Source organism: Stenella coeruleoalba, assembly GCF_951394435.1.
Source record: "Stenella coeruleoalba genome assembly, chromosome: 2".
NCBI lineage: Eukaryota > Metazoa > Chordata > Mammalia > Artiodactyla > Delphinidae > Stenella > Stenella coeruleoalba.
In genome coordinates this window covers 131,820,007-131,833,701 of record NC_137147.1, presented here as the reverse complement: position 1 = coordinate 131,833,701, position 13,695 = coordinate 131,820,007, and the positions used below count along the sequence as shown (strand labels likewise).

The 13,695-nt window shown below is 39.4% G+C and overlaps 1 protein-coding gene across 4 annotated transcripts in view; it reads left to right on the top strand.

Annotated features, from left to right (window-relative positions):
- SCAPER (S-phase cyclin A associated protein in the ER) overlaps nt 1-13,695 on the top strand; it is a 495,741-nt gene that overhangs the window by 45,335 nt on the left and 436,711 nt on the right. For all 4 annotated transcript variants that reach the window (XM_079912990.1, XM_079912987.1, XM_079912988.1 and 1 more), the window contains exon 3: nt 11,258-11,375. In XM_079912990.1, coding sequence (XP_079769116.1) covers nt 11,258-11,375 — 118 coding nt within the window. The remainder of the gene's footprint in view (nt 1-11,257; nt 11,376-13,695) is intronic.

Here is a 13,695-nt window from a genome sequence, read left to right as displayed (position 1 = left end):
GGGTGGTTCATTCGTGTACACTGAAACTCAGTTCCTGTCACTCGCAGCTTTAGCTTCTTTGGTTATTCCCTGTTTCCCTACATATGCAATTTCACTTCCTATGGATCATTCCCATCAGCATAAAACCATACTATCATCCATCTTAAAAACCTTCTCTGTTCATTTTGCTTTCTTCTTTCTCTTTTCGCCTGTACTACAAAACTCAAAAAAAGTTATTTATACTTACTGTCTCCATTTTCTCACTCAACATTCTCTTGAACTCTCTTGAGTCAAGGTTTTTGACCCTACTATTCTACTGAATAGGTAGTAATAAGTTATTCATTTATTTATTATAAATTATTACTTTTATCACTTCCTGGACAATTCAAAGCTGTCAGTCTCACTGTATCATTGCTTCTTTAAAGGTGAGCTGTTTTTCCCTCCTCTGTATGCTTTTAAGTTTTTCTCTATGTTTCAGGCTATCATCAGTATTTCTGTGGTTGGTTTAGGCATGGTTTTCTTTGTATTTATATTTATCATGCTTGGAGTTTGTAGAGCTTCTGGAATAATTGAGCTTATATCTGTTGTCACCTTTATTTATTTTTTACATCTTTATTGGAGTGTAATTGCTTTAAAATGGTGTGTTAGTTTCTGCTTTATAACAAAGTGAATCAGTTATACATATACATATGTTCCCATATCTCTTCCCTCTTGAGTCTCCCTCCCTCCCACCCTGCCTGTCCCACCCCTCTAGGTGGTCACAAAGCACTGAGCTGATCTCCCTGTGCTATGTGGCTGCTTCCCACTAGCTATCTGTTTTACGTTTGGTAGTGTATATGTCCATGCCACTCTCTCGCTTTGTCACAGCTTACCCTTCCCCCTCCCCATATCCTCAGGTACATTCTCTAGTAGGTCTGTGTCTTTATTCCCGTCTTACCCCTAGGTTCTTCATGACAATTTTTTCTTCTTAGATTCCATATATATGTGTTAGCATACGGTATTTGTCTTTCTCTTTCTGACTTACTTCACTCTGTATGACAGACTCTAGGTGCATCCACCTCACTACAAATAACTCAATTCCACTTCTTTTTATGGCTGAGTAATACTCCATTGTATATATGTGCCACATCTTCTTTACCCATTCATCCGATGATGGATGCTTCCATGTCCTGGCTATTGTAAATAGAGCTGCAATAAACATTTTGGTACATGACTCTTTTTGAATTATGGTTTTCTCAGGATATATGCCCAGTAGTGGGATTGCTGGGTCATATGGTAGTTCTATTTGTAGTTTTTTAAGGAACCTCCATACTGTTCTCCATAGTGGCTGTACCAATTCACATTCCCACCAGCAGTGCAAGAGTATTCCCTTTCCTCCACACTCTCTCTACCATTTATTGTTTGTAGATTTTTTGATGATGGCCATTCTGACCCATGTGAGATGATATCTCATTGTAGTTTTGATTTGCATTTCTCTAATGATTAATTACGTGGAGCATTCTTTTATGTGTTTGTTGGCAATCTGTATATCTTCTTTGGAGAAATGTCTATTTAGGTCTCTGCCCATTTTTGGATTGGGTTGTTTGTTTTTTTGTTATTGAGCTGCATGAGCTGCTTATAAATTTTGGATATTAATCCTTTGTCAGTTGCTTCATTTGCAAATATTTTCTCCCATTCTGAGGGTTGTCTTTTGGTCTTGTTTATGGTTTCCTTTGCTGTGCAAAAGCTTTTAAGTTTCATTAGGTCCCATTTGTTTATTTTTGTTTTTATTTCCATTTCTCTAGGACATAGGTCAAAAAGGATCTTGCTGTGGTTTATGTCATAGAGTGTTCTGGCTGTGTTTTCCTCTAAGAGTTTGATAGTTTCTGGCCTTACATTTAAGTCTTCAATCCATTTTTGAGCTTATTTTTGTGTATGGTGTTAGGGAGTGTTCTAATCTCATACTTTTACATGTATCTGTCCAGTCTTTCCAGCACCACTTATTAAAGAGTCTGTCCTTTCTCCACTGTACATTCCAGCCTCCTTTATCAAAGACAAGGTGACCATATGTGTGTGGGTATATCTCTGGGCTTTCTATCCTGTTCCATTGATCTATATTTCTGTTTTTGTGCCAGTACCATACTGTCTTGATTACTGTAACTTTGTAGTATAGTCTGAAGTCAGGGAGCCTGATTCCTCCAGCTCCATTTTTCATTCTGAAGATTGCTTTGGCTATTCGGGGTCTTTTGTGTTTCCATACAAATTGTGAAATTTTTTGTTCTATTTCTGTGAAAAATGCCAGTGGTAGTTTGATAGGGATTGCATGGAATCTGTAGATTGCTTTGGGTAGTAGAGTCATTTTCACAATGTTGATTCTTCCAATCCAAGAACATGGTATATCTCTCCATCTATTTGTATCATCTTTAATTTCTTTCATCAGTGTCTTATAATTTTCTGCATACAGCTCTTTTGTCTCCTTAGGTAGGTTTATTCCTAGATATTTTATTCTTTTTGTTGCAGTGGTAAATGGGAGTGTTTTCTTAATTTCACTTTGAGATTTTTCATCATTAGTGTATAACAATGCCAGAGATTTCTGTGCATTAATTTTGTATCCTGCTACTTTACCAAATACATTGATTAGCTCTAGTAGTTTTCTGGTAGCATCTTTAGGATTCTCTATGTATAGTATCATGTCATCTGCAAATAGTGACAGCTTTACTTCTTCTTTTCCGATTTGGATTCCTTTTATTTCCTTTTCTTCTCTGATTGATGTGGCTAAAACTTCCAAAACTATGTTGAATAGGAGTGGTGAGAGTGGGCAACCTTGTCTTGTTCCTGATCTTAGTGGAAATGCTTTCAGTTTTTCACCATTGAGGACGATATTGGCTGTGGGTTTGTCATATATGGCCTTTATTATGTTGAGGAAAGTTTGCTCTATGCCTACTTTCTGGAGGGTTTTTATCATAAATGGGTGTTGAATTTTGTTGAATGCTTTCTCTGCATCTATTGAGATGATCATATGGTTTTTCTCCTTCAGTTTGTTAATATGGTGTATCACGTTGATTGATATGCGTATATTGAAGAATCCTTGCATTCCTGGAATAAACCCCACTTGATCATGGTGTATGATCCTTTTAATGTGCTGTTGGATTCTGTTTGCTAGTATTTTGTTGAGGATTTTTGCATCTATGTTCATCAGTGATATTGGCCTGTAGTTTTCTCTCTTTGTGACATCCTTGTCTGGTTTTGGTATCAGGATGATGGTGGCCTGGTAGAATGAGTTGGGGAGTGTTCCTCCCTCTGCTATATTTTGGAAGAGTTTGAGAAGGATAGGTGTTAGCTCTTCTCTAAATGTTTGATAGAATTCGCCTGTCAAGCCATCTGGTCCTGGGCTTTTGGTTGTTGGAAGATTTTTAAACACAGTTTCAATTTCAGTGCTTGTGATTGGTCTGTTCATATTTTCTATTTCCTCCTGATTCAGTCTTGGCAGGTTGTGCATTTCTAAGAATTTGTCCATTTTGTTTGTCCAATTTGTCCAATTTGTCCAATTTGTTTCTTCCAGGTTGTCCATTTTATTGGCATAGAGTTGCTTGTAGTAATCTCTCATGATCTTTTGTATTTCTGCAGTGTCAGTTGTTACTTCTCCTTTTTCATTTCTAATTCTGTTGATTTGAGTCTTCTCGCTTTTTTACTTGATGAGTCTGGCTAATGGTTTATCAAGTTTGTTTATCTTCTCAAAGAACCAGCTTTTAGTTTTATTAATCTTTGCTATCGTTTCCTTCATTTCTTCTTCATTTATTTCTGATCTGATCTTTATGATTTCTTTCCTTCTGCTAACTTTGGGTTTTTTTGTTCTCCTTTCTCTAATTGCTTTAGGTGCAAGGTTAGGTTGTTTATTTGGGGTGTTTCTTGTTTCTTAAGGTAGGATTGTATTGCTATAGACTTCCATCTTAGAACTACTTTTGCTGCATCCCATAGGTTTTGGGTTGTTGTATCTCCATTGTCACTTGTTTCTAGGTATTTTTTGATTTCCTCTTTGATTTCTTCAGTGATCACTTCGTTATTAAGTAGTGCATTGTTTAGCCTCCATGTGTTTGTATTTTTTACAGCTGTTTTCCTGTAATTGATATCTAGTCTCATAGCATTGTGGTCGGAAAAGATACTTGATACAATTTCAGTTTTCTTGAATTTACCAAGGCTTGATTTGTGACCCAAGATATGATCTATCCTGGAGAATGTTCCATGAGCACTTGAGAAAAATGTATATTCTGTTGTTTTTGGATGGAATGTCCTATAAATATCAGTGAAGTCCATCTTGTTTAATGTATCATTTAAAGCTTGTGTTTCCTTATTTATTTTCATTTTGGATGATCTGTCTGTTGGTGAAAGTGGGGTGTTAAAGTCCCATTCTATGATTGTGTTACTGTCGATTTCCCCTTTTATGGCTGTTAATATTTGCCTTATGTATTGAGGTGCTCCTATGTTGGGTGCATAAATATTTACAATTGTTATATCTTCTTCTTGGATCGATCCCTTGATAATTATGTAGTGTCCTTCTTTGTCTCTTGTAATAGTCTTTATTTTGAAGTCTATTTTGTCTGATATGAGAATTGCTACTCCAGCTTTCCTCTGGTTTCCATTTGCATGGAATATCTTTTTCCATCCCCTCACTTTCAGTCTGTATGTATCCCTAGGTCTGAAGTGGGTCTCTTGTAGACAGCATATATATGGGTCTTGTTTTTGTATCCATTCAGCCAGTCTGTGTCTTTTGGTGGGAGCATTTAATCCATTTACATTTAAGGTAGTTATCGATATGTATGTTCCTATTCCCATTTTCTTAATTGTTTTGGGTTTGTTATTGTAGGTCTTTTCCTTCTCTTGTGTTTCTTGCCTAGAGAAGTTCCTTTAGCATTTGCTATAAAGCTGGTTTGGTGGTGCTGAACTCTCTCAGCTTTTGCTTGTCTGTAAAGGTTTTAATTTCTCCATCAAATCTGAATGAGATCCTTGCTGGGTAGAGTAATCTTGCTTGTAGGTTTTTCGCCTTCATCACTTTAAATATGTCCTGCCAATCTCTCCTGGCTTGCAGAGTTTCTGCTGAAAGATCAGCTGTTAACCTTATGGGGATTCCCTTGTGTGTTATTTGTTGTTTTTCCCTTGCTGCTTTTAATATGTTTTCTTTGTGTTTAATTTTTGACAGTTTGATTAATCTGTGTCTTGGCATGTTTCTCCTTGGATTTATCCTGTATGGGCCTCTCTGTTGTTCCTGGACTTGATTAACTATTTCCTTTCCCATATTAGGGAAGTTTTCAAGTATAATCTCTTCAAATATTTTCTCAGTCCCTTTCTTTTTCTCTTCTTCTTCTGGGACCCCTATAATTTGAATGTTGGTGTGTTTAACGTTGTCCCAGAGGTCTCTGACACTGTCCTCAGTTCTTTTCATTCTTTTTTCTTTATTCTGCTCTGCAGTAGTTATTTCCACTATTTTGTCTTCCAGGTCACTTACCCGTTCTTCTGCCTCAGTTATTCTGCTATTGATCTCTTGTAGAGTATTTTTAATTTCATTTATTGTGTTGTTCATAGTTACTTGTTTCCTCTTTACTTCTTCTAGGTCCTTGTTAACTGTTTCTTGCATTTTCTCTATTGTATTTTCAAGATTTTGAATCATCTTTACTATCATTACTCTGAATTCTTTTTCAGGTAGACTGCCTATTTCCTCTTCATTTGTTAGGTCTGGTGGGTTTTTCTCTTGCTCCTTCATCTGCTGTGTGTTTTTCTGTCTTCTCATTTTGCTTATCTTACTGTGTTTGGGGTCTCCTTTTTGCAGGCTGCAGGTTTGTAGTTCTCATTGTTTTTGGTGTCTGTCCCCAGTGGCTCTGGTTGGTTCAGCGGGTTGTGTAGGCTTCCTGGTGGAGGGGACTAGTTCCTGTGTTCTGGTGGATGAGGCTTGATCTTGTCTTTCTGGTGGGCAGGTCCACGTCTGGTGGTGTGTTTTGGGGTGTCTGTGGCCTTATTATGATTTTAGGCAGCCTCTCTGCTAATGGGTGGGGTTGTGTTCCTGTCTTGCTAGTTGTTTGGCATAGGGTGTCCAGCACTGTAGCTTGCTGGTTGTTGATTGAAGCTGGCTGCTGGTGTTGAGATGGAGATCTCTGGGAGATTTCTGCCGTTTGGTATTACGTGGAGCTGGGAGGTCTCTGTGGACCAGTGTCCTGAAGTTGGCTCTCCCACCTCAGAGGCACAGCACTGACTCCTGGCTGCAGCACCAAGAGCCTTTAATCCACACGGCTCAGAATAAAAGGGAGAAGAAGTACAAAGAAAGAAAGAAAGAGGATAAAATAAAATAAAGTTATTAAAATAAAAAATAATTATTAAGAAAAAATTTTTTTTAAAAAGTAAAAAAAAAAACCGATGGACAGAATCCTAGGACAAATGTTGACAGCAAAGCTATACAGACAAAATCTCACACAGACGCATATACATACACACTCACAAAAAGAGGAAAAGGGGAAAAAATAGCAAATCCTGCTCGCAAAATGCACCTCCTCAATTTGGTATGATCCTTGTCTATTTAGGTATTCCACAGATGCAGAGTATATCAAGTTGATTGTGGAGATTTAATCTGCTGTTTCTGAGGCTGCTGGGAGAGATTTCCCTTTCTCTTCTTTGTTCTCACAGCTCCCGGGGCTCAGCTTTGGATTTGGCCCTGCCTCTGCATGTAGGTCCCCGGAGGGCGTCTGTTCTTCACTCAGACAGGACGGGGTTAAAGGAGCAGCTGATTGAGGTGCTCTGGCTCACTCAGGCCAGGGGGAGGGAGGGGCACGGAGTGCGGGGCGAGCCTGCGGCAGCAGAGGCCTGCAGGATGTTGCACCAGCCTGAGGCGCGCCGTGCGTTCTCCCTGGGAAGTTGTCCCTGGATTCCGGGCCCCTGGCAGTGGTGGGCTGCACAGGCTCCCCGGAAGGGAGGTGTGGATAGTGACCTGTGCTCGCACACAGGCTTCTTGGTTGCGGCAGCAGCAGCCTTAGCGTCTCTTGCCCGTCTCTGGGGTCCGCACTGTTAGCCGTGGCTCGTGCCCGTCTCTGGAGCTCCTTTAAGCAGCGCTCTTAATCTCCTCTCCTGGCGCACCAGGAAACAAAGAGGGAAGAAAAAGTCTCTTGCCTCTTCGGCAGGTCCAGACTTTTCCCCGGACTCCCTCCCGGCTAGCCGTGGTGCACTAACCCCTTCAGGCTGTGTTCATGCCGCCAGTCCTCTCTCCCTGCGATGCGGGGTAAGCCCGAGCCACAGCTCCCAGCCCCTGCCCGTCCCGGCGGGTGAGCAGACAAGCCTCTCAGGCTGGTAAGTGCTGGTCGGCAGCGATCCTTTGTGCGGAATCTCTCCGCTTTGCCCTCTGTACCCCTGTCGCTGTGCTCTCCTCTGCCACCCGGAGTATCCGCCCGCGAAGGGGCTTCCTAGTGTGTGGAAACCTTTCCTCCTTCATGCCTCCCTCCCACTGGTGTAGGTACCATCCCAATTTTTTTTCTTTTTTCTTTTGCCCTACCCAGGTACGTGGGGAGTTTCTTGCCTTTTGGGAGGTCTAAGGTCTTCTGCCAGTGTTCACTAGGTGTTCTGTAGGAGTTGTTCCACGTGTAGATGTATTTCTGATGTATCTGTGGGGAGGAAGGTGATCTCCGAGTCTTACTCTTCCTCCATCTTCCCCCTCTCTCTGTTGTCAACTTTATATTATCAAAGACATTAGTGGAACAGTTGGTGAAATTTAAATAATTACTCTAACTTAGATAATAATTTGGATCAATGATAATTTCCTGATTTGATAGTTGTAGTATATTTATATAGGGGAGTGTCTGTGGATATATGAAATACACATTGGAGTACTTAAGGGCAAAAGATATGATGATTGCAGTTTATTCTCAGATGTTTTAGGAAAAAGAATATATGAGGATATTTTGAGGATTCTTTGTGCTAATTTGTAACTTTTCTATAATTTGAATTTATTTTAAACTGAACAGTAATATATATTTCCCACAGAGCAACACCCATTTGTTTACATGTTGTGTATGGCTGCTGTCACACAAAATGGCATGATTGAGTAGTTGTCATAAGAGACTGTATGGCCTGCAAAGCCTAAAATAATAATTGTTTATTGTCTGGCCCATTGTAGAGGAAGTTCGTGGACCCCTGCCCTAGAGTGTAGTGACTTTTTTCTTCTCTCAAAGTCATACTAATTAATACGTTCTTTTGTTTGAGAACCGTGTGTTGCCTTTCTTTCACATACTCCCCAAATAAGCCAGCAATTAAAATTTACCAGTACATGAGGGGAACCCAGAAACTAAAGAGTAACATATTACAGGTATATAATGTAACCACACTGAAGGGTTGAGGATGAGACGAAATAATTTAAGTAATTTTGGAAAACAAAATTTAGTACTTTGGACAGTGTAAGGCTAAAGATGGAACTGTATAGAAATATAATCTTGTTAGTAAGTGTGTTTCTCACAGAGATGTGGGTTAGCAGTTATGAAACTACTTTATTTTATTTTATTTATTTATTTTTTATTACTTTTGGCCACATGGCGTGGCTAGTGGGATCTTAGTTCTCTGAGCAGGGATCAAACCTGGACCCTCGTCAGTGAAAGCACAGAGTCCTAACCACTGGACCGCCAGGGAATTCCCCCTTTTTTTTTTTGAAACTACTTTATGTATATATTAGAATTGAACAGGTAAGTAAATATATTTTAGATGATGAGAGCTGGGTTTCTTACTGTTGGAGAAAGAAATTACGAATAAGGAAAGGGGAAGGCTAAAATGAACCTATGATGTAGGATTGAAATCAGAGGTATTGGGACTTCCCTGGTGGTCCAGTGGGTAAGAATCTGAGTTCCCAGTGCAGTGGGCCTGGGCTTGATCCCTGGTCAGGGAACTAGATCCTGCATGCATGCTGCAACTAAGAGTCTGCATGCTGCAACTAAGAAGCCCGCATGCTGCAACTGAGAATTCCTTATGCCGCAGCTAAAAGTCTGCATGCCTCAACTAAGAAGCCCACTTGCTGTGACTAAAAAGCCTGCATGCCGCAACTAAGGATCCCGCATGCTGCAAGGAAGATCCCGTGTGTTGCAACTAAGACCCTGTGCAGCCAAAATAAATAAATATTAAAAAAAAGAAATCAGAGGTATCAGAGGTATTAATATAAACTCACAGTTTTCAATATCTCTATACAGATAGATACAGAAATACAGATGTGTTTATTGTGGATTAGTGTGCATACATATAGTTCCTGTTACCTGTCATGATACTATGGGTTGACTAGGTGGTTCTTCTGCCCTGGGGTGCTGGGATGGCAGCATTCATCCGGGGGCTTGACTGGGCTGCAATGTCCAAGATGGCTCAGTGGATGTTGTCTGTCAGCTGGGAGTTCAGCTGGGCCTGTCCATCAGTGCTGACTGTATGTGGTCTCTCTACTGGTGGCTTTGGCTTCTCATGGCATGGGTGGCTGGGTTTCAAGAGTGAATATCCTAAGAAGGAGCATTCCAAGAGACCCAGGTAGAGACTGCAAAGCTTCTTATGACCTATTTTCAGAAATTATGCAGTGTCACTTCCACCTCATTTTATAGGTCAAAAAGCAGGTCACAGAGCCAGGTTCAAGGGGAGGGGATTACACAAGGGCATGAACACCAGCAGGAGTGGTTTATTGAGGGGAAGGGGGGCATCTGGAGACTAGATACCATACTGATTAATTCATATATTAGTTTTTGCTCTTACGTGTTTGGTTCACTCATTTGGATTGTTAATTCTTTGAGGATACGTATATTACCTTATATTTTTGTATTCTTCTCGGTGTTTTACACAGTGCTTGGCACATAGTAATTGTCCAGTAAATTTGTTGTTGACTAAGGATTCCAGGGATGCTAAGAGTTTAGACTGGCAAGAACTAGAAGAGAAGATGAACTCACTCATTAGTTGGACTAGGATTTTGGGCTGGGCCAGGAGTGAATTCTTTTCAGAAAGAGGTAGATTTCCCACATGGAGTTAAGGGTTGGGCAAGGAGGCTGCATCCTTGTGCTCATAGGGATGCTTTAGAGCCGTTTTCTTTTCATAGATTCTTGACTTATAAAAATGGGCTATTTTCTGGTATTGAAGAACCTAGAGGCAGGACAGGAATAAAGATGCAGACGTAGAGAGTTGACTTGAGGCCACGGGGAGGGGGAAGGGTAAGCTGGGACGAAGTGAGAGAGAGGCATGGACTTATATATACTACCAAATGTAAAATAGATGGCTAGTGGGAAGCAGCCGCATAGCACAGGGAGATCAGCTCAATGCTTTGTGACCACCTAGAGGGGTGGGATAGGGAGGGTGGGAGGGAGACGCAAGAGGGAGGAGATATGGGGATATATGTATAGGTATAGCTGATTCACTTTGTTATAAAGCAGAAACTAACACACCATTGTAAAACAATTATACTCTAATAAAGATGTTACAAAAGAATAAAGTAAAAAAAAAAGTAAAAAAATAAAAATAAAAATATAGAGAAGCAAAAGAAGACAGTAAAGGCATCCATGATCTTATTACAACAGAAAAAAAAGGACTATTTTCATATAGCATTCATTAGTGGGAAGGTAATTTCCTTTACATTACTGGATCTGGCTTCCATTGGCCCAGGGTTTTGTTGGGGCTGAACCTGTAGGCTAGTGTTGCTTTCAGCTGTGTGGAACTAGAGAAAGCAAGAATACACACACGCACACACACACCACTTACATGTATACATACACACATTGTGTGCAGTAGGGCAGAGTTTAAAATTTTGCAACTTAAATATGTTAGTTTACAGGAATTATTATTTAGATCCCAATAACTTGGAGATAAAATTATGCAGTGGAAATCTACAGCTGAGTGAAAATTTACTTTAGCAGTATCTGTAGGGAAAAAAATAGGAGTCTTGAAAACATCTTTTGTTGCCGAGAGCTTTCAGAGGGAATATGTACCCTCTTTAACCTGTGATACATATGGGGGAGTGGTGCTGAAATGGGTACACAGCAGTGTTTGTGCTCCTTAGGACAGTTTTTCAAACCTTAGGTTGAATTCATTCTTGAAATGATTTATTTATTTTTCAAGTTGTAAAATTCAGTCTTTTTAGAAGTAAAAAAGATCTGGGACTTACTCTTATTTCTGTCTAAGCACCTTTCCGATCCCAAATTAGTTTTAAGTGTTTCCTTTCTGAGAAAATAATAGAAATGATGAATTTGTCTGCCAGATATATTTTTTATGTTGACTAATTTAATAAACTAATACATGTTCTCTTTTCTGTGCATAGGCTTCATTCCAGCGCTCCAATAGTCATGACAAAGTAAGGAGAATAGTTGCAGAGGAGGGTCGTACAGCAAGAAACCTAATAGCTTGGAGTGTTCCACTAGAAAGCAAAGATGATGATGGTATGTATTAAAAAAAAAGTTTCATTTTTGTTGTAAATTAGAAGAATGTATTTAGTCTTGAACAGTAGACAGACTGAAGACTGTTTATAATTAGAAGTCTTGGGCAAATTAGTATGTATTAAATAAGAAATAATTTTTAATTGATTTTTTATCTTACCTAATACACAAATGAAAATGATATTGTTAGTTTCACTGTTTCACATAGAAATGAAATTGGCTGTGTTATTATGACTGGCAGATTAGGTTTTTTTTTAAAGTTTAGGAGATTTAGATTTTTTCTATCCTCAAGTCCATTCTTTACGTCTCCGTCTGTCTTTATTCCTGTCCTGCCCCTAGGTTCTTCAGAACCATTTTTCTTTCTTTTTTAGATTCTATATATATGTGTTAGCATGTGGTATTTGTTTTTCTCTTTCTGACTTACTTCACTCTGTATGACAGACTCTAGGTCCATCCACCTCACTCATTTGTCAGTCTTATTAGGTATTTTTAGAGAGCAGTTCTTTTGGATCACAAAAACTATTAAATAGAGGTGGAAATTAAATTTTTCTTTTTAAATCTAGCTCCTTACTAGCTAAAATTGTCATATGGAGCTTACTATTACTTCATTTCTTTTATAGAAAATATATATCAACATTAGTACAAAAGTGGCAAGAAACCTAGAAATATCTCATGGTTGCTCTATGTTATAAATACTGTTTTATGAAATTTTCTCATTTTTCATGGGTTATTCAGAACACAATATAGTCTGAAGGTGTTATTATTAAAATTGCTTCTATTCAAAAAACATAAAAGGAAAGAAAATATAATAATGAATCCTATATCTGTATATATCCTGATATTGCACATAAGTACATAAAAAATTGGTCAGTACTATTTTTTTTTTAGTTCGTTTAATTAATTAATTAATTAATTTGGCCGTGTTGGGTCTTCGCCTCTGCACGAGGGCCCTCTCTGGTTGCGGCAAGCAGGGGCCACTCTTCATCGCGGTGCGCGGGCCTCTCACCGCCGCGGCCTCTCCCGTTGCGGAGCACAGGCTCCAGACGCACAGGCTCAGCAGTTGTGGCTCACGGGCCCAGTTACTCTGCGTCATGTGGGATCCTCCCAGACCAGGGCTCGAACCCGTGTCCCCTGCATTGGCAGGCAGACTCCCAACCACTGCACCACCCGGGAAGCCCGACCAGTACTATTTTAAAGCTTCATTTATGCTTATTGCAAACTAATGGAAATAAGAGCACAAAGAATTAGAACGTTCTGAATATCTATAATAATGATGACAAAGGAAAAATGTTAACTTCATAATTTTTAAGGATTATTTTATATTGTTAAAACGTTGCCACTTACAGAAAAATCTTTATTTTGCTTTTTAAAAAGTATCAACTCGTTCTTGTTTTATGGCTGTCATCTATACTCAGATGTTTCTGAGGATGATAATTCAATTTTTAAAAGTTTTCTTCTGTTCTTTGTTTTATTCCTGTCTCCTCTGGTATTTGTTCTAAGCTGATTATTCTCCTGGATATTCTAAGAAGCCTCTGATACATTGTTCTCTATGATGAAAGGATGAATAAAAGGCTGTGTGGGGGTGGAGAGTTCTCTGCCTCCACCCCTGGTAGAACAGTGAGGGAGGCCCTCTGATGTGCAGATAAATTGATAGTAGGTGTTATGGTTCATTTCATTTGTACTGCTTCAGGGGTCTTGGCCCAAAATTATTTTGCAAAAAGGAAAACGAGTCTGTTGTACATTACAGAATTTTACTCCTGTTTTGGAATAGCTCTCAAGAATAGAGTGATTATAAAACAGTAGTTAGTGTCTTTCTTATAAAAAAGAGCAAGTGAGAAAGCTGTATCTGCTGCAGAAATACAAAGAACTGAAAATGTCCCTTTTCAAAATGAAACTATATATTTCATAAATCAGATAAATTAAAACAGAAAATACTGAGTTTTTATATGGTAAAAAAATGTATTCTTGGGCTTCCCTGGTGGCGCAGTGGTTGAGAGTCCGCCTGCCGATGCAGGGGACACGGGTTGGTGCCCTGGTCCGGGAGGATCTCACATGCCGCAGAGCGGCTGGGCCCGTGAGCCATGGCCGCTGAGCCTGCGCATCCGGAGCCTGTGCGCTGCAGCGGGAGAGGCCGCAGCAGTGAGAGGCCCGCGTACTGCAAAAACAAACAAACAAAAAAAACATGTATTCTTAATTTTATTGTCAAACTAAAATTTGAATTCAAAGAACTATTTTCAAAGGAGCTATATATAAGCTGAAGAGTGTCACTAACCTGATTTTGTTTTTAAATTATCAGACTATCTGACTTCTTGAAGAAGTTGAT